Genomic DNA, 22,038 nt, shown 5'->3' on the forward strand with positions numbered 1-22,038 from the left:
ACACGCAGGTAAGATTATGATTTTATACTAGGATTATGAATTGGTACTCTGTTACAGGCTAGTAGGATTACTAATCTGTTGCCTATGCAATAACATCCTCATTTCTATACGTACTGTACCTTGCCTACCTGATGAGCACAACATCATGACTGTTATGGGGTTATTTTATGAAGCGCAATGTATTTATTTTACATTCCATTAATGTCCCATGATGGATGCAAACTTTTGTATTTGTCATGTGTAGTCTTGCTTAGTGGCATGTATGTGGCCTGTCTGTTTCTAGGCTAGGTTTTAAAATGGGGGGTCAAGCTCACAGCTTGATTCTGATTTGTAGCCTTCGCAGAGACTGGATTTGATCTGTCTGGGCATATTGCTGTTCTGCAGAATCACAACTGCATTGATTTCATGAGCGTTTAGTGTATTTTGTTCTAAATGCTGTTTCAAAAGCTATGGGAAATATGGAGTAAGAATGAGGAATGGCAGAATACCTACACTTTTTTTTCAAGGCATGGGTATTATCTAACCATAGTACAGTACGATGAACAGGTTTGCGATCTGCGTACTTACTGTCTATCCCAATAAATATCCACATTTATCCACAATACATTACTGTGTTACAATGTCTGTCAGTGGTTAGAGAGACGCTCTGACAGGGTCGCACTCGCAGACAATGATGCATTTAAAAGAGGGAATAACCTGTCATTTTATATTTCCTATGTATGTTTTAACTGGTCCAGTGCATTCCATCCGCAGAATAACACCTCACAATGACCTTGGTGATCTCTCAGCCTGTGTCGTCTCTGGCATCAGATGAATGGTCATCAGCAATGTGTGACTGCTGTGATGATGTGCCTGACTGTAAGTTAAAAGAGATAAAGATAAATTGACCATATTCACATGGCAGAGATCAATCCGATTATGCATTTGTATCATACTGTCCTATTAGGTTTTAAGCAATAGTTATTAGAGCCAAATGGCACCCATCTCTGTTTAAGTTTTTTGGTTAAATTAGTTTAAACAATGGGAAAACTAACAATGCATTTGAAGGTAATATAATCCATATATATACCAGTAAGACGCCTAAGGGCGAAAAGCGACCTCGCCCTGGTCGCACCATCTGTCTTGGCCAAATATGGATTCTGTTAGTGTGGTTCCCCTAGGGAGCGTTTCGCTGTTACTACGTGTCATCTTTTCGACACCCAACCCTTACCCTAACCCTAACCTCTGTGGGGTGATTCGCTAACCCTCCCCACGCTCCTTTGTCAAAATGACGGTCGTTCGAAAGAGCGAGATTTCCCCGTTCCCCTAACAGGGCATCATCTGGGAATACCCATATATGGACTTTTATTTTATCCTTTATTAATATATATATAGGACCAGTTATATATATGGGATATGAGGATCCCTAATACCCATATATGGAGTTCCATGTACTGTATATGGAGATATGGGCATATTGGTTAGTCAGAGGAATCGCAGGCACAAATAAATTGGTCCGCTCCATATATGCAGCTCAGAGACATAGGTGTGAGGACTGCATAGAGCCCGGAACATCTAGCTAATTAAAACAACCCAGTAACTGTAAGCATAGAGGAAGTCAGAGGAATTAATTTCTTTGTTCTTACATCATTGTTTTGTTTCTTTCCTTGTTGCCAGGCTGTTTGGCATTCTGGTGCTTTCCCTGCTATATGTGTATAACCACACTCAACTACGGAGAGTGTCTCTGTCTCCCCCTGCTGGAGGTGTTCGGGTGTATCCCACCCATCACCATGTCAATCAGGGCCTCCATGCGTGAACGTTACCGCATCAAAGTAAGCCCTGACACACTTCTACTTTGCACAACAGTGGTTTTCAACTACTCACACAGTAAAATCCTTAATTTGTACATACTCCGAGTTTCATTTGGATGTGTATACAGAGCCTTCTAAAAAAAAAGATATATTGTGTAAAAGTTCATTTTCTTCTGTAATATATTTTTTAACTTTAAAGGACCAGGTCACCTCTGGGACAACCAGATCTTATTTTATTGTTGTGTGGGACACGATCAACACAATCCTGAGTTATTTTTTGTGTTCAATCTGTGTTTTTAGATATTTTAGTATTTCAGCCGATTTCAGCATGCTACAACTGGTCATATAATGCAAAATGCATCATATGACCAGTTGTAGCATGCTGAAATACTATCATATCTAAAAACACAGATTGAACACAAAACATTATTCAGGATTGTGTTTTTTTTTTTTGTTATCAATTATTTTTATTTTCCAAAACATGAAATTAGAGACATACATATGAATAGAACAAGAAAAAGTAAAACATTGATCAAAAGAAAAATGCAATTAACAGACAAACAACACAAACAATAGCAAAACAAGAAAAGGAAAAGAAAACCCACCCACCCCCTTTCCCCGGACCAACACGGGATGTACAATAGTGCATGCCTGTGCTAGGCTGTTACCACTATATAGTGATTTCTTGAATCATAGCCTTAAGCTTATCTGCAATGTCCGACCACATATTAATGTTTTCTTCTTTTGCTCCGTGTAACCTTGCTATCGACTGCTCTAAATATACTATATCTAGAAAGGTCAAGGCCCACTGGCGGAACGTTAACGTATGAGGAGGTTTCCACCGCGTAGCTACCATCTTCTTCGCCGCCGTTAAACCAGCAAAGAAGATGCGCTTGCGTATATTGTTTAGTTGCAACTGTGAGACGTCATTTAATAAAAATAAAGAAGGAGAAGATATGATATTAATACTAAAAATAGTTGAAAGTTTGGAGGCAACCATATTCCAGAATGACGACACATTTGGGCATTCCCAAACCATGTGAAGGAAGGTACCAATACTATTTGAGGCGCAGAGAGTGCAGTTGGGATTATTCAAAATCCTCATAGCACATAGTCTGCGGGGAGTTAAATAAGTCCGATGAACAAAATTTAAATGAATTTGTTGATGGTCTGGATTTCTAGAAGATAGCCTAATGTTAGACCATACTGTGTCCCAACAAAAGTCAGGGTCCAAATTTGGTACATCATTCCTCCAAACAGTATCAACAGATAGGGGCCCATAACTACAGTCTAATAAAAAACCATAGAGGGTGGAAACCAAACCTCTTGTTCTGTTACCATCACAGATAAACTCATGGAAGGGGTGCAATCTAAGGGGAGCTTGCCATGGGACCCCGTAGGTCCTCATGGACGTTCTCAGTTGGAAGTAGAAAAAAAGGGTATTTCCAGGCAGATTGAAGATGTCACACAAATCTCGAAAAGGTCGTAAACCATTTCTATCAAATAAGTCCCCTAATGTACGAATCCCCTTAGCCCTCCACCTTGGAAAGCGAATGGGGCGATCCTCGATTAAAAGTCTTTGATTATTGAACACTGGGGAAAATAAGTTCCATTTACAATCAATCTTACACATCTTTTCAGCTGCCCTCCATACTGCCACTAAATGAGAAATGATAGGTCCAAAGCGAACTTTGCATTGATGTGTAGTTATGTTTGAATAGATAAGATCTCTCAATTCAACAGGCTGCACTAAACTCTCCTCAAGCTCTCTCCAAGAAACCTTATTTGCTGGGTTAAACCAATTTAAAAGGGGGCGGAGCGTGAAGGCCCAATAATAAAATTTAAAGTTGGGCAATGAAAGGCCGCCATCATCTCTAGCACGTTGTAATAGAGAAAGTTTAAGACGAGGGCGTTTCCCTTTCCACACAAACTTAGATATCGAAGAGTGAAGCTTATTCCAGTATTGCGGCGGTGGTGGCAAAGGGAGCATAGAGCTTACAAAGTTAACCCTAGGAAGAACATTCATCTTTATGATTGAAACTCGAGCTTGGAGAGAGTTGGGCAAAGATGACCATCTATCTAAATCAAGACAAATCTTATTTAGAGTGTCACCATAGTTGTTCTTAACAATAGCCTGAAGAGAGGGGAAAATATCTATGCCAAGATATTTGAATTGGCTTACTACTGGGATTATGGGCGGCAGGATAGCAGATCTCATCTGATCATTTAGAGGTAGAAGGGCTGACTTCGTCCAATTAATTTTGTAGCCGGAAATGGAACTGAACTGATCAAAAATTTGAAGGACGTGAGTAATTGACTGTGGTGCATTCTCAATGAACAGTAGAATATCATCAGCATATAGGGAAATGCGATGCTGTGTGTTGTTAATCGAAACAGGAGTAATATCTGCAGACTGACGCACTGTCTGAGCCAAGGGTTCGAGTGAAAGTGCGAAAAGGAGAGGACTAAGGGGACAACCCTGCCTTGAAGATCTGCCAATCGTGAATAGCGGCGAACAGATCTTACCGGTTAGGACCATCGCTGACGGATTAGAATAAAGTACTTTAACAAAATGTATGAATGAAGCACCAAATCCCATTTTATCTAGTACAGCCCACAGGTAAGACCATTCCAGACGATCAAATGCTTTCAACGCATCGAGCGACAACACTGCGGCGGGGGTCCTCAGCTCCTTAGCCCTATCGATGATATGCAATAGTCGTCTAGCATTATCAGAGGCTAGTCTAGTTCCTATGAAACCTGTCTGATCACAGTGTACTAAGGTGGTCATAAAACCCTGCAAGCGACGCGCAAGCACCTTAGCAAAAACTTTTAGATCAGAATTCAAAAGTGAAAGCGGTCTATAGCTTGCGCAATCTGTGGGATCCTTGTTCTTCTTCAACAATAATGATATAATAGCTACATTCACATCCCTGGAGAAAGAGCCACTTTCAATTGCATATCGAAACATGTCTAGCATCAGCTGACCTAGATCTTCCCAAAAGATGGCATAAAGTTCAGGGGGTATCCCATCCAAACCAGGCGACTTGCCCCTACGCATTGCGAGCACAGCTTCCTGTAATTCCGCCAGATGGAGCGGTCTATCTAAGGCTTCCGCATCCGCCTCGCTAAGGGTTGGTAACTGTATGTTGGATAAAAAATCATTGCATACTGCATCATCGTGAATGACCTCGGAGGTGTAGAGCTCATCATAAAAAGCACGAAACGTGGCATTGACCTCTTTGGGTTCTGTAACCATGGCTCCCGTTGTTGATTTGACACTAACAATATCAGCAAAATGCTCATTGGATCTAAGACGTAAAGCCAGTAAGTGACTGGGTCTTGCACTATTAAAATAGTAGTTTTGCCTTGTGCGTTTCATTTGAAATTCTGAGCGGCGCTTGAGAATGGAGTTAATTTCTTTCTTAACTAGCTCTCTCTGGGTTGCTGTACTAACATCAAAGTTATTTTGGAGAGAATTATCCAAAGTAGAAAACCGAGATTCCAATTCCACCAGTTTGGCTGACCTTAATTTTCTCTGAGTGGACGCATAGAGGGTTGTATTACTCCTGATAAAGCCTTTAATTGCATCCCAAAGAATTCTGGGATCCTCAACTGAGCCTGTATTGATATTTATAAATTCGCGCAAACCAGTTTGAAACTGAGCTACAAATGCCGCATCGCGCAGCAGTGTGGTGTTAAACCGCCATCTAGGAGCTCTATCTATAACCTGTTTCAGTGAAGCAACACACAGCACCGCCTTGTATTCAGGATTGTGTTGATCAACAACAATAAAATAAGATCTGGTTGTCCCAGAGGTGACCTGGTCCTTTAATATATTCTAGATACATTGCGAATGCAGTGAAATTTCACAAATATGTCAGAATATTACAAAAGACCACTCAAAACAAGGATTTACAATATAGGCCTACAGAAATACCAAACTTCTGAAGTCATAGTTGCTTGAAGTCCAGTGTGAAGTGTCCACAGTCAGTGATGATTTTGGGTGCTATGGCATCTGCATGCTTTTTTACACAATATTCTATTCAGTTATTTATATACATTTTTTGGATGGCTCTGTCTCACAATCATAACTAATTCCTGTTACTATCATGATACTCAATTGTTGTTTGTGTTGTTATTCCTTCAAAATTGTTAACAGTCAACCACTTAAAATCTCTATACTTAGTAAACTTGACTTTGTTCTGCCCTTGGCCCAGGCCGCTCCATTTTCTATCTAAAAGCTCACCGCGTGTTAACACATCGTGAGCTTGTAGTTTAAAGGGATATTCCACTTTAAAAAAAACTCTGCCTTGCATGAGTCTGCCTCCCCAGGCTCAGGGCCTCTCCACATACACACCCACTGTAACTTCAAACTTCATTTTAACCAGAAAAGATAATGGGTGTTTTTAATGAATCTATCATGGTTAAAATGGAGTTTAAAGTTACAATGGGTGTGTATGTGGAGAGGCCCTGAGCCTGGGGGGACAGATAACATTTACATCAACTATTTAAATATTGAATGAAGTAAATTAAAAACTGTTCAGGGTGTTCATAAAAGCCTGATTAGATGATAAAGTGACCAAAAGTTTTTTTGAAAGTGGAATATCCCTTTAACCCAATGACAAGAAACCTTAAATTATCGTTGGGATACACTCTTAGCCACTATACTAAGGCATGATTCTTAGTTTCCATCTCTGGAATAGCCTACTGGAATGAAGCGAAATAGCAGGAATACCAAATTAATATTTGATGGATTTAATATATAAAATTATCATTTGACCTAATAATATAACATGCATTTGGTGTAACGTCCCTTAAACAATGCTGTATGTCTCTCTCCAGGGTACCATGTGTCATGACTGTTTGGTTTCCAAGTTCTGCATGCCCTGTGTCTGGTGCCAAATGTCCAGGGAAATGAAGCATAGGACAATCCCAGTTACGCTTGGGGATATTGTCTATAGATAATGAATGGTCACTTCTTTATGAATGGATATTAATGAATGATCACTACGTTATGGATGGATTATTATTATTAGTATTATAGTGTCCATTTGGTTACATTTCTATGCCCTCTGATAAACGGGACATATACATTTATATGGACAAAGGACACATTTCTATTTAATTTTTCTGTTTTCTAAACTACCCACAAAAAGTTAGGAAACTTAACTTCGGTCCATTATATCTCCCCTTTCAATAATACCAATTGTTAATGTGTTTTATATCTGTTTTATCGTTGATTAGGGCCGATTCATGCTCCACTTTTCGAGGCAAATCTATTTCGGTTCGTTCGGGGATTCACAAAATCGCGGTGGTACCAAACTAGCCTATACAGCTAAACAATCCACCCATGTTAAAACAAGGTGGGGATACTACTGCAGTTAGTTAGCTGCATTAGTATATAGTCTGGCCAAGCCAGGCTAGCACCAAACAGCCCCCACCCATCCACCGAACCTCTGAATGACCTCATATTGTCGACACTGAGTGTCAGGGAAGCGCAAAACAAAAGTGAATGCCAGCAGAACAGTATTGCAGACCATTTTGGCACATTTTTGGGTTGCATTACCCACACGTTTAACCTGCTGCTCATTCCATTAATGCATGATGCTTATAAGCAGTTATAAATTATATAAAACACAATACTAATTGGTTTCATTAAAGGGGAGATATAATGGTCCGAAGTTACTTTCCCTAAGTTTTGGGGGTAGTTTATGACAAAAATGGCAGATGTAACGCATTGTGAGTGTAAATATTTATCATGTTTTGTATAATTGTTTCAAATTTGAAAGTGAGGCTTTGAGATAATAAAAATAAAACTATTTCTGATAGAATTAAGTCTTGTCAGCCTTAATAGCAGAATCTCTTTGTTCCGTAGAGCCATTACCTCCTTGAGGGCACTACAATGAATGTACAGTATTGGAACTATTTATTTTTTCCTTTTTTATATATATATATTTTACTTAAATAAAAGTATAAATACAACAATCTAAAAGTACTGTTACAAGTAAAAGTCCTGTATTCAATTTTTACTTGAGTAAAAGTACAAAAGGAGTGCCAAGTAGTCTATAAGTAATCTTGTTTTTCAAAAGATCCCTCAAAATTGTGCATTACTGTAATTGGTCACTTTGTTGCCACCACTGCAAAAGCAGGGGTATAGGGCAAAGGCAGGGTATTGGGATTTGCCCTTTGCTGCTGCTGCTGCATTCAGCCACTAGATGACACACTTACAACACTTTATACGTTTCCCCTATTCTCAGAATCATGTCCATATTGACATCTTTATTGACAAAATACACATGCATAAACATATTTGTACATAATATCTGCCTAAAGGATGAAATGGTAGATAGGCGATAGACTTATTATAGAAATAATAAATATTCATACAATTTCCAATTTGCAATCTACAACTCAGCGAATTGATGGTTATTAATAGATCCAATAACAATAGCATAAGGCAGTAATCATATGTTTTGCAGAGCTGTAAGGGGAAATCGCGCTCTTTCGAACGACCATCATTTCGACCGGAGGGTTAGCGACTCACTCCACGGAGGTGAGGGTTAAGCCCGTATCAGAGTGTACGGTGGAGAGCTATCCACCGGTGGAGAGCTTTCCAGTCAGAAAATAAGTGTAGGACATCATAGTCACTCACGGTGGAGTCCTGTACACCGTGACTGACTGGTCTAGATCGACCAATCAGTGAACGGGGTGTAGAGCCTGTCTGTCTGATACTATCAGACTGATAGTAAAAACAGAGAGATGTGTTGGGACTTGCGGTGTAAAGCTCTCCACCGCGAGGAATGATGTAACGTTGTAGTTTCATGACTCAAAAAGACTCGAAAAGACTACACCGCGGTGTAAAGCCTTCCACCGCCCAGGTGACTATGATGTCGGCTTTTAGAGTCGGCTGTCAAAAAGATGACGTTTAGTAACAGCGACACACTCCCGAGCTGTAAAGCGTTGGCTGCATCTAAGTTTCTCTTTAGAGAAAAACATATGTTTCCCAAGAAAAAAATGAAAAATATGAAAATGTTAAAATAATAATGTTATAAATCAGAGTCACCGTGCCTTTTTTGCAAACGTGTCTGTGGCAAAGACTTGGCCTTGTCCATGGCAAATGTTAGTTTTTTTTTTTTTTTTACATTATAATGTTCTTATTTTCATCATAAGACCCAATTACTTTCTTCAGAATACTATGACACCATTATGGCACAAAGGAGTCTACACGTTTCATTTGCAAAGGACCCCCATAACTCTGAGAGCATAGGCCATAAATGGAACCAAACACACAACACAGCACACTCATTTACAGACCTGTCATGGTCATTCAGGGGCCAGCCTTAATGTGTTTCTGGTTATTGTTGTCCGCTCATTTTGTACATGAGGAAAAAATGTCCACCAAGGTGATGATCCCTGCTTGAGAGGGTTCCAAAATAGATCCATACTGTATAACTCAGGGTGTCCATGGGTCCGGGTTAGGGTTAGGGTTAGGAACCAAATGGACCCTTATGTTGCTGTAACTCTGAGAGTGACCATATGGACCCTTATAGGCTACATCAGCCATTTTCAACTCCCTACCTTCCTTTAAAACCACCCTGAAAAGCCACTTACAGGCGGTTGCAACTCGAAACTGGTAAAAGAAAACAAAGCCCCCCCCCCCGGACCTTTTCTATTGTAAATACCATTTATTTTTTCTTCTTTTTAACATATTCTGCATAGCACTGTGTTTGTGTCTATCATTCAATGTTATATGAGTTATAAAAAAAGGACACCAATTGAAACAAGCCCAATAGCTTTCTTGAGGTGTCGAGGTATCCTTTTAGTTGTCCTATGCAAACTTCTAATAAAGTATTCAATCAATCAATCAATCAAATTATTCCTTTGAAATGTTTGAATATTTGTGGCATTTTTAACACCACAAATCTGGTATGGGGTCCCTGGCACAATCTTTTCAGATGGGGTCCGCGGTCAAATACCACCCATTCATTTAGGGGTCCCTGGCATGAAAAAAATTGAGAACCTATTTTTCAGCTACACATTCAGTGCAGTAGGGGCGCTGTGTCCTTTCTAATGTTTGTTTGAGAATTGAGATCAGCCATTTCCTAGTAGAAGAGGAAGCATCCGGTAGGCGGTAGCTGGAGATTCTGAACTGGGGCACGTGTGTTTGCTGCATAGCGACTAGTTGGACATAGAAACCTAACGACCATAATAACCTATAATCGATCAAGTTGATCAGACCGCCCGATTAGAAAATGACTAAAACTAAGAAGGAGAACGACGTGGAGAGCGAGGAGGCCCCCAGTGCTCCCAACACCCCAGGCGGCGCTGAGAAGAGTGAGAAGTCCTACAGTGAGCTCGTAGCCAACGTCAACCTCATAGCCAGTCCGCTGGCGTCAAAGAAACTTAGCAAGAAGCTTTACAAATGCGTCAAAAAGGGTAAGTCATAATGAGATGTATGCTTCTGCTCTGGTGCTGTGTGTGTGTGGAATGAATGTGATATAGTTGCTAGTGTGAGAGCTACTAAGCTAGTGAGCTCATGCTGCATTATGTAGTGCGTGCCGTCATGGTGGTCTGTTTGGGCACTTTTTTTTTTACACACATTTCTTACCCGTACGATGGTTTCACTTGCCGAAAGAAAGGCATGGAACAAGGCAAATCTACTGCTAACAAAGCTGCAAATCACATACTACTAGACTACTGGCACTTAAAACTACTATCAAGTTGCCATAGAGTTAGTGTAAATAAGCCGTAAATCTTACTGGATCTCCTTTTAGTTGACCTTGTACCAGTGATTTGTGTTGCAAACTTCTAATAAACTCTTCAATCAATCAGTTATAAAAAGCTATCAACATACGCTTGTCTTGCACGTGGTGTAGAACCACACGAACAGTTTGTAAAGTGCCCCATCTGGTGGTCAGCAGAGGTACTGCGTTATTATTGTGCACATCAGTTAAACCTTGTTTTATGAAACAAACCCTCTCTTCTATCTAGAGTTCTAGACCATATTTCCCAAACACTGGGTCGGGACCCATTTGTGGGTCACGGACACCCTTTATTTTTTGTTTTTCTGCATTTTGTTTTTTAATTTATTTCAAAACTTTCCCAAAACATTCCCAAATGTATCATGAATTAAAAAACGAATTTAATCTTTTTTTTTTAAGTAATTATATGAATAAATGAACTAAAAATCGAAGAAATTCCATGAATTAATGTTTCATGAGCTTCTAGATCTGCTATTTTCACTAGTTTAAGTCACAGGCAAACTTCTAATCTCTTTTAGATTTCAAGCTAAAAAGTTGGGGAACCACCACCTAGAGAGCTAAAAATGTCAGGCACGAACCTTTAATTTGTTTAGTGTAGGCAGTCACTGTTATGGCTGAATAATTAAGTTATATTTCTTATTGTGGAGTTACTTCATAGACATTCTGTCTCTCTTATCTTAGCCGCCAAGGTAAAACAGATTCGGCGAGGGGTGAAAGAAGTTCAGAAGTTCATCAACAAAGGAGAAAAAGGGTGAGTTTGAAGAACAGTCAGGACACTGTCCACACACCTCTAACGTATAAACCTGTAATCATTTCTGTGAAATGTCTATGAATTTGTTAGGGAGTAGTAGTTGTGTAGGACCAAGTTATGTCAAATTTCCTGACATCAGTTTGTCTTCCAAATACTCCCCAAGTATTTTTCTCTCTCTCACATTCTCTCTCCTTTTTCTCTTTCTACTCCTGATCCTGACCTTTTGAAGGATTGTGGTGCTGGCAGGCGACACCCTACCCATAGATGTCTACTGCCATCTGCCTGTCATGTGTGAAGACAAGAGTCTGCCGTATGCATACATCCCATCCAAAGTGGTAGGTCCTGCACTCGTCAATTAATAGCCAGTTTAAGCAGACCGTTTCTACAACCACGACGCAAGGCGGGACTATGGCTGCTATGACGTAATCGCTGTAACGGTCAAAATCGTTAAGCAACAGCCTTCCGCGACGGGGTCCCACCCCTGTTACTGAACTCTTTGGTTCCCATGGTGACGCGACCACGCAGCAGGCGTTGTAGACGTGGAAACCTAGCCTCTGCCGTTGTAGGGACGGCTGCGACGGCGGCAGGTTGATCTATCGAGCGCTGATCATTTCCGGTTACCGTTGTCATCTGCCGTTGCCGTAGAGTTGCTTAAAGTCGCTATTGATACTCGATACTACTTAAATAGGGGCCATGGCCTGATTTAATGTTTCCAGTCCCTTACATCAGTGCTTCTCAAACATTTTCATGTCAAGGACCCCAACATTTTGGGGCTGTGGAACCCCATTTGAAAAGGTTGTGTACCTCATAAGATATATTATATTATTTCTCAGTATGTTTTTTAGAAAATGTCAGATCTACAAGGTAACACATCACATGGAGACTAGTCTGGTAGGATTCACCTTGAAACATGGGCTGCATATTGTTGTAGTGTTTTTGGTTGGTTTCTGTTCTGGATGTTTTGAAGGTTTGCACAGGGCTCTACTTCCTGTATTGTCCCAGCTCAGATTCTGAGCCTGGGACAACTTCCTGGCCAGGAATATCATAGTTTTGACCCAGAGGTTCTTCTCGCCCCCCTAGTGGCGAGAAAAAGAACCTCTGGGAACTCAGATTGCATTGAGACAGACAACAAGAAACTCCCTGGAACACCTTCAAGGATCCCTGGGGGTCCATGCACCTCACTTTTAGCTTTACATTTTAATTGTCAACAAGAATAACAAATTCATTAGTTCAGGGGTCTTATACAGGGGGTCCGGGACCCCTAGGGGGTCCTCAGAGTTACTACAGGGGGTCCTCCAAATCTTTGTGTGATAGAAAGAAAATAATAAAGTCTCCTTTTTGGCCAGATTCCTAACCAGATTCTGAGAACTTTAGCCAGAAATAGCAGATCTGCAAGCTCACAACGGCGTTGTGAGCTTGTAGATCGGCTATATTCGGCAAAGCTGTTTGGTGTAGAGGGCAGAAGTATTGACAGTTCAAGTGGTTAAATATCTGAAAACACAAATTGACATGAATCCAAAAAACACTAATGATTGTGCTGTCAAACAATTAAATGAAATGATATGTAATCTATGACAAGGTTGTGGGGGTCCCTGTTTAATCTCTCAACTAAGGGGTCCTTGGCCTGAAAACGTCGAAGACCCCTGCATTAATTGATTACTGTGGTATATTAAACAATCTTTGTCTGTCCCTCCTCAGGACTTGGGCTCATCGGCTGGCTCCAAGAGACCAACCTGTGTGATCCTAATCAAACCCCATGAGGACTACCAGGAGGCCTATGACGAATGTCTTCAGGAGGTCACAGGACTGCCCAAGCCCTACTAAAACTCTCTGCTAAAGATAGAAATTCCACTCTTACCACACACACCACCTATGAGCTATTCCTCACTGTGTACGATTGACACAGTCGAAGAAGCAAGCAGCAGGAATTTGGAAAGATGCTGCCCAATGGACACGTGTAAAAAAGAAATGACCTACGTGCGCTTGGCCTTTAACTAGTGATGGTAAATTAGGTTAGTACACACAGGAACAACCTGTGTACACTATGCCGATTGAAGCCAAAATGGCACTTGGTTTTGGTCGCAAACCTGATATTTTGCAGGCGATAGAATAACGTGAGTTTATTTTAAGCTTATGTTATTCACTATGGTATAATGACTCCACCAACTGCTGAATTTTGTTGTGGATTTATTCTTGTAATTGAGTTTTCTTTTAGTTATTGTTTTTGTTTTCTCAATTTCTTTTAGGGAGATTTGGAGATCTGGTTGCACATCTGTTATTTGAAAATTACTATAAAAATAAATCATGGAATAAGTGATGTTCCTAATCTTTATTCGAACCAAAAATGAGTAAATAAAAAGTGCTCACGAGTTGACCGTACAGGTTTTCATTTAATCCCAATGATTTCAGGAGAGCTGTTGGTGGAAGAGATCATGCAAACCATAAGTTTAATTATTTCTGTGGAGCGATATAATATTGGTTTGTATTCTAGTCATTACCAGCGAAAGCCTGATTTATATTTGGTTATACGTTGATGTCTCGTGGCAAAAAAAATGTTTTCTTTTATATTAAACTGTTAAACATATGTCTTGAAATTATATACTTTTGTTGTTAAACTGTTAAGAAATCTTTAATCTAACTTTTTTCTAAATAAAAAGTTCTAGTGTGATTCTGCTGTCTGAAATTCATTTGTGTATATGTATATAAAATGTAATGTGTCCAATGTCTGATTAGTCCCCATTTCAAGGCCCCCAAGTACTGACCATAGAACTAAATGTGAACGGACCTTTTTCTGTTCAGGCCCCTCTTAGGATCTTAGGCTGGCAAACTCCCTATCTTCTCTTACAACTCTTCTTTTATCATGCATTACATGCACCTGACCCTACCATAATAGCTGCTCTACAAGCTCACAATGAATTACAACACTATGGCTTGTGAGCTTGTAGATCTGCTATTTTCGCTGCCGATGTACAACAAAGTATATGAACTTTATTTACATACATTATATCAAAGCAGGCTGCAAAGTGCTTTACAGTAGCATTAAGCGTTAAAGTGGTTAACTAAATGTATTTGATATTTAAATAATTTTATATTAGTTTGTTCTCACTGTCAATAACATAAGTTTAAATGTACTGTATGTTAAGTCATTAAACAAACTTGTAAAATGGCTAGAACACTGCTTGTTTGCTGAAATCTCAAGAGACCATAATGCTCCCTGGTGGCCTTTTATTTAGTAGCCTGGTCTTTCGCCTCCCATCATAACATATTGTATATTAGCCCATGTTGCAATGTAGCCTAATGATGCAACGAATCCTAATGTGTGCACACTCACAAGGGACAAACATGGCCATTAATGAGATCCTCAGTGAGCTGGTTTGAACCAAAACACTTATTGACCGTTTGTGATGATAATTAGCTCTGATGGGGGCAGGGAATTGCCAGGTAATCAGACTTGGATCATAACACTTATTACATAATACTGAAGTTTGTGAAAATGAGTCAACAAAAAACAAGGTAAATGGTCAAGTAAAAAAGTTTTTTAGTAGAACCACATACAGGCTTGCCACTGAATCGTTTTTAAACTAAATTGAATGGAGGCGAGAGGAGGGGCTGACGGGCAAGGCCTTGTCTGTTTAGAGGTACTGTAGTCCCAAAACAGGTTGCACAAAATTATAACTTGCTTTCTTCCACTGTCTGCCTGTACTGTATGTACTCAATGTGATATCAGCCCAACTTTTTTTCAAAAAGTTCAAAATCAAACAGTGAAAATAGCTACAAGCTTAATGCATCGCGATGCAATGTTTTGTGAAATTGTAGATTTCACTATTCATCGTACAAGAAGTATAGGCTTAAGTGGTTAACACACACACATGCGCACGTGTGTGTGTGTGTGTGTGTGTGTGTGTGTGTGTGTGTGTGTGTGAGTGTGTGTGTGAGAGAGAGACGCGCGTGCACGTGCATGTGTACATGCAGGGGGAAAGGGGGTTCAACTTAAATGTTTGGGTACCACTGAATCAAAGGCAGGGCTGTTGTTCCAATGTGATCCCTGTCCGTTGGCTTAGAAAGCACCTGTTTATCTTTAATTCTATTACCTCTTGGTCACCTGGAGCAGCTCTGAGCTAACAGGCCTTTTGGACTGCTCATTAGATGCAATGCACAATTCTTTTCCTTGGGGGTGGGCTGGGGGTATTTTGTCCCCAATGTGACCCCAATCAGCTGGTTTTATGGACAACATTTGTCCCCAGATGTGGCCTTTTTCAGGAATACACACACGCACGCACGCACGCACGCACGCACGCACGCACGCACACACACACACACACACACACACACACACACACACACACACACACACACAGTTTGAAAATATCTCAAATCCTTGATCCAACTTCTTTCACTAGTTTGTTTTATGGCCTGGAAAACTTGTGGCACGCTAAATTTGCGTTACGTCAATCATCAGCTAAGACTTCATGATTTTGATACTGTACATTTCAGTAGATATGAATAAAGGAAGAAATATGGTTTATTTGTTAAATCAATAATCAATGTAAAGCAAATTTGAATAAAGAAAGTATTTATACCAAAGACTGTAAAATGCCTGCTTGGCACTCAGCATCAAGGGTTGGATATTGTGGGGTTTGATCACACAATATGATTCCTGAGAGCGACACGGCTGACATGGGACAAATGCGGAGAACACATTTCTCATATAGCAATGTATGTGACAAATAGTAGGACTTTAACTGTAAATAAAGATGATTCTGAGTTTGAAGTCAATTGGTCGGGCGTTCCTTGAAATGCGTGAAGGACAGAGACACTCATACACAGGTAGAAAGGTAGAGCAACACATAAGGATAAAGGACCATACTGGTAGTCTGGCATGTTTTGCTAATATACACATCTACAGTTCGGGCCGTTATGTGGCCCTCACTCACACCTACGTGGCATCGCCAGCAATATGTATTGAGTCATAGAGTCGGTATTAGAGTAGGCCTACCCGTTATTCACATCTGTACAACATGTGTCCCTTTTGTGCCCATATGGAGATGTCTGTTCCCGTCTGTGTCCCTTTCTATGCCCATATAAGGAGAATTGGAGATCCCTGGTATCATCAGTATAATATGCCCATGTATCTGAATGCCCATATATGGGCATATTGGTTGGATCGGTGGTTCTGGACAACTGGATAGCCGAACTACTCGACGGCGGGCCCCGCACTACCTCAGAAGTCGTTTGGTCCCATATGCACATGACCAAATATGGGCATAGCGGTCAGATCTGTGGCTCTGGACAACCGGAACTCAACTTTATGCCAATATGGCTGACGTCATCAGTACGTTTGGGCCCATATATGGAGCTGACTGATTTGTTTGCACCTGATGCCATGATGTCGTCATGATGATGTCACGATGAGTCATAGTGACGTGGCCGTGGTTTGTTTATTGTTATGTCAGAGTGATGAGGCTGTGGTCCATCCGCCAGCCAGCTCGCCCACCATCCCTCCCTTTAACCAAGAATTTTAATATAGTTATTATTGCGACCGTAAGGTCGCAGTTTAGTATCAAAACCTCCACCGGCCGTCCGTCCCTGAGTCACACGTCACACGTCACACCTTTGCCCTGCTCATATCTCCGCATCAGTATGACATCACACTGCTGACATCAGTATGACATCACACCGTACACAAATGACCCCTATATAAGACCGGCATTGTCTGTCGTACATTTCGGTCAATTCCAGTGGGGATGCCATTGAAAAGTTAATCTAGTTGTACAAAGTAATCAAAGAATGGGTTGACTGGTAGGCTGGTTGACTGCTTTATCTGTGGAGAGTGTATGTCACTGAGAGTCCTTTTATAGCGATTGAAATCATGATGAGGTCACGATGAGTCATCTATGCCCAAATATAGATTTCTAGGTCAGATGGCCCATGGAGTTTGTGATGTCAAACCTAGCAACCCAATATAAACAAACCTGATATCAGACCTGAAGTATCCTTTTATACCCATATATGGAGATACAGAGATCTCCATATATGGGCATATTAGAAAGCCCATATATGGGCATATACGGATGACATCAGGGATATCCATATATGGGCATAAAAGGGACAAGGGCTTACAGTTAAGAGATCTCCATATATGGGCATATCAGAAAGCCCATATATGTTCATATACTGATGACATCAGGAATATCCATATATGGGCATAAAAGGGACAAGGACTTACAGTTAAGAGATCTCCATCTATGGGCATAAAGGGACAAGGACTGTTACAGTAGATATAGAGATGTCCATATATGGGCATACATGAACAAGGACTGACAAACACTGAGATCTCCATATAACCTATGGGAATATAAGGGACGAGGACAATGCGTAGCATTGTGAGCTTGTAGATCTATTTTCTAAATATTGTTGTACATTAAAAACTTGAAATGGGTCGTTCTGCATAGTACTTGGGATTTGTTGATGTAAATGTTCACATAGAGTGTAATAATTGGTAAAACAAACTTTTGGCCTATTTGTGGAGATAAGCGACCAACGGTCGCTTATCTCCCGATTAGGGAGTCTTACTGGTACCTGTCATTACTACTGTTCATTTTGCAAAGAAGCATGGTTGTTTGTTGGTTGTTTGGTCTTCAAGGAAGTTGGTGCTTTCTGTTCATTCCTGTATGATATGAAAACCAACAAGGATTGAAACTAGCTTGCATAATCCATAACAGTGATCACACAAAACTTTGTCAAAGTTAAGTTATCTGCACCATGGGAAAAAGAGCAGTCAAAGTAAAAAAAAAAAGAAGAAAAAAACGTTGCCTAATCACAGTCCAATCAGAAATATGAGCAACACCCCTTTAGGGCCACTGACTCACACTATAAAAATGCATATTTGAGCTCTGGTCTGGGGTGGAGGGTGGTTTATGTAACTCAAGGTAAGGTGTACACACACATTGACACCAGCCTCTTGTCACATGTCAGACCACTCAAACTAATAATGTGAAATATTCATCTTCTATGTTTTATCAAACAGAAATCCATATTTAAATGGGGAGAACGAAAGTGAGACATCAAATTCCTCATAACTGCAGTTGATAAACCAAAAAGTAATGAAACTGGGTATATTGTAAATTGCCATATCATAAAAATGTGTGTATTTCTAATCTGTTATCTTCAACACTATTATACAGTTTGAGTTGTTTATAATGATGCTTAATTATCAATGTCATACGGTGGTTGGAACAGCTCAACTAATTGTGAAATCCCTAGCCTTGAGTTAAAACCATTCACAAGACATAATGCTTACAGTACAGTTGATCAATTTGATCTTTTATTCTAAAACATATTATGTCTACAGTCTAGTGTCACTGGACCTACCCACAACAATACAACTAAGAAGAGGTGCAATTATAGCTCAGTGGCTTGGTAACATTACCGTTACGGAGCGGATAAAAACGCCAAACTTTTTTTGAGGATTCTTTCGGACCTAACGATGGATTTTAGCCTTGGGTACCAACTTTATTTTGATGTTTACCCATATAATATCCATATCAAGTTGGGCTCCCATCGACTTTCTATACAGGAGGAAAATACCCAGAAAAAGAATCTGCTTTAAGTAGGATGTAAGGGGTCTAACTAGGAGTGTGTCATGATTCTGAATCCATTGCAAGCATTTGTTTTGCGCAAAAAACTTTCATTGGGCTAGAAAGAGTTTTTTGGGTGTTTTGGGGGGCCATTTATAGCCCAAGGAAAGACTTTTGTGCAAAACAAATGCTTGCAATGGATTCAGAATCATGACAAACCCCTAGTTAGACCCCTCACATCCTACTTAAAGCAGACTTTTTTTTCTGGGTATTTTCCTCCTGTATAGAAAGTCGATGGGAGCCCAACTTGATATGGATATTATATGGGTAAAACTTCAAAATAAAGTTTGGTACCCACGGCTAAAATCCATCGTTAGGCCCTAAAGAAGCCTCAAAAAAAGTTCTGCGCTTTTATCCGCTTCGTTTCGGTAATGTCAAAAACCAGCGTTAAGCAACTGAGCTTATATGTTTCTTGAAAAAAAAGAAGAAAAAAAAGAGACTAAAATTGGTAATTGAATTACAATTCTCTCTTTCAGAAGTGTAAATCCTGCAGATTCAGGCATTAAATATCTGCAATGGGTCTCTGAGTGAATGTATCAACGGTCTATCAATGTATAATATAATCTGTATAATACGTGTAGCATATGACTGTAAGAATTGTTGTAACTATGGTACTGTATCAGAATTAGAATCAACTTTTCTTTGTCACATCACAGGTTTACAGGTAGAAAACAATGTGTACAATTAGTTTTTGTGCAAGCTCCATCATTTTGTTATTTCCAAAAGGGAAGAAGAAGAGGGGAAGGAAGATAGAGATAAAAAAAAACTTCTGTACAATTTATCTACTGTAGTTATTTATATATTATTACACATAATGTATCTATCCAGTGTGGTAAGTACCTGAGGTAAGACAAGACAAGACATAAGGTGCATGATGAGCATATAGCAGCAGATTTATACTGTACATGAAATGCTATGGACGTTAGTTAAAGGAGTAGTTCACCCCCAAAATGACTTTCTTTCTATTGATTACTCATGCCATGGAGACTTGAGTTCATTAATATTTTTTTGTTTGTCGCATTCCTAAGATAAAAATGTAATAAAACAAAAACAAAGCAAGTACCCTGACGGTTTCCCCATCCACTGCCATTCATTTGGGTCCCCATCCATCAATGGGGGTAAATTTACTATGATCACATTTTTGTCTTAGGCTTATGAGAATAATACAAAATAAACACGTTACTGCACAGGATATATGTACTGTATATAGTTTTAAAGAACAAAGTAAACTGTTTTAATCTGCATGAGTTCAACATTACCACAGACACAGATATTATGGAGGGGTTATAGAACTTTGAGATGGGAAAAAGTTAGCTTTCGAGTTTTTTCCACATATGGCAGCATTAAACAATCTGCCTCGCTGACTTGTTTGTGTTTTGAATGTATGGATGTACTTGTACTGTCTTTTACGTATGTTGTGTTGTATATTGTACTTATGTGTTCCATGCTGAACAGGCTGTGAACCCAAATATCCCTCTGGGACAATATAGCCTGGTCCAACCTAATTACTACAGCATGTGTTTGACTATTTTCACCAGGTTTTATGGGCCCTCCACACCATGGAAAACCAGACTTTCAGAGAGGACGTCTTATATCTGGAGGGGTTAAAGGTCACCAACGGGTCCCCTCTCTCTGCCTTCATCATCCTCCTCATCATCTACATCATCATCATGGTCTCCAACCTCACCCTGATGGCTCTGATCTTCAAGGAGCGGAGCCTCCACCAGCCCATGTACCTGCTGCGCTGCAACATGAGTGTCAATGACATCCTGGGGGCCACCGTCGTCATCCCTCCATTACTGAGTGACGTTTTCGTAGTGCATACGGAGCGGCTCATTAGCTACGAAGAGTGTGTCGTCCAGGCATTCTTTGCCCATTTATACGGGAGCACCGCTTACACGATACTCATGGTCATGGCCTTTGACAGATACGTGGCCATCTGCAACCCGCTGCGCTATGCCACCATCATGGATGGCAAGATGGTGGTCAAGCTGACGGCGTCCGCCTGGGGGGTGACGTTGGTCCTAGTGGGCATCCTCCTAGCCCTGACCATCCGCCTGTCGCGCTGCAGGTGGATGATATTCAACCCCTACTGCGACAACGCCTCCCTGTTCAAGCTCTCCTGCCAGAGTGTCTTCATCAATAACATCTATGGTCTGTGCTACACCGTGCTCCTCCTGGGCTCCTCCATCGGGAGCACAGCGCTCACTTATCTGAAAATCGCCATTGTGTGCCTGAGCGGCAAGAACAAGACCATCAACAGCCGGGCGCTACAGACCTGCACCACCCACCTCGCTGTGTACATCATACTGCTGATTTCGGGTTTCACCATTGTTTTTCTGCACCGTTACCCTCACTGGGCGGATCACAGGAAACTGGCGGGCATTATGGGTCACGTGGTGCCCCCTGTCCTCAACCCTGTTATCTATGGGTTGCAGATCAAAGAAATTAGACTCAAGATTACCGGCATGTTTTGTAATAACAAAGTGGCTGCTTAACGGATATGAAATGAGTGCAGGGCATCTGTTAAATATCTGATGGAAATGTTCACTCAGGTGCTTACACTTCCTGAATACATGTGTGCTGCTAGTACTTAGTCATCTCCCAGCTGATCAATCCAATTACACTCAAGCTGATCAGATTGTTTGATTTATGAACAAAACATTTTTCAATGAAGTACTGCTTCGTCAGGGTCTGGGACGAAGACCTAGAAGGTCGAAACGCGTTGGTCAACTTGTTGCCTTGCTCATAATAAATTATTATTTTTTCACCAACGACGGAGTGCCTTGGAAATTCCTTCTCTGTAAGTCTGCTGTCTATACCTTTGGAACTTAGCAGTACTTCATTGAAACATTTTTTGCTCATATATTCCTACCTGTATCACCAAAGAGCACCTGTCTCTGAGAGCCTACTGATCCCTGCAGCACTTCTTTTTTCTCTTTTCAGATTGTTTGATTGTTGGTATTTCGGAGGAGCTGCTCTCGTTTATCATTTAGTTCGTACATATATTTTACCCAATATACTGCATAATGTATTTATTTTCATTACATCAAATGTTTAAAAATGTATCTGTTTTAAAGTTGTTTCATTGTTTG

The 22,038-nt window shown here is 40.4% G+C and overlaps 3 protein-coding genes across 3 annotated transcripts; all 3 read left to right on the top strand.

Annotated features, from left to right (window-relative positions):
* Nucleotides 1-767: 767 nt before the first annotated feature.
* On the top strand, nt 768-6,758 carry LOC308304699 (cornifelin homolog B-like; the record flags this gene model as incomplete). The annotated part of the gene is made up of 3 exons (XM_080749325.1): nt 768-858; nt 1,657-1,811; nt 6,636-6,758. The coding sequence occupies 3 exons, from the start codon at nt 768-770 to the stop codon at nt 6,756-6,758; spliced, it is 369 nt and encodes a 122-aa protein (XP_080605451.1).
* A 3,175-nt stretch (nt 6,759-9,933) lies between these two features.
* nhp2 (NHP2 ribonucleoprotein homolog (yeast)) lies at nt 9,934-13,968 on the top strand. The gene is made up of 4 exons (XM_080748957.1): nt 9,934-10,229; nt 11,237-11,306; nt 11,536-11,641; nt 13,005-13,968. Exons 1-4 carry the CDS (start codon nt 10,046-10,048, stop codon nt 13,128-13,130), a joined length of 486 nt encoding a protein of 161 aa, XP_080605083.1. The 5' UTR covers nt 9,934-10,045; the 3' UTR covers nt 13,131-13,968.
* Nucleotides 13,969-20,502: 6,534 nt separating this feature from the next.
* LOC308304700 (olfactory receptor 52N5-like) lies at nt 20,503-21,441 on the top strand (the record flags this gene model as incomplete). The annotated part of the gene is made up of 1 exon (XM_080749326.1): nt 20,503-21,441. The coding sequence occupies one exon, from the start codon at nt 20,503-20,505 to the stop codon at nt 21,439-21,441; it is 939 nt and encodes a 312-aa protein (XP_080605452.1).
* Nucleotides 21,442-22,038: the final 597 nt, after the last annotated feature.

Source organism: Nannobrachium achirus (genome assembly GCF_963921795.1).
Source record: "Nannobrachium achirus genome assembly, chromosome: 19".
Taxonomy (NCBI): Eukaryota; Metazoa; Chordata; class Actinopteri; order Myctophiformes; family Myctophidae; genus Nannobrachium; species Nannobrachium achirus.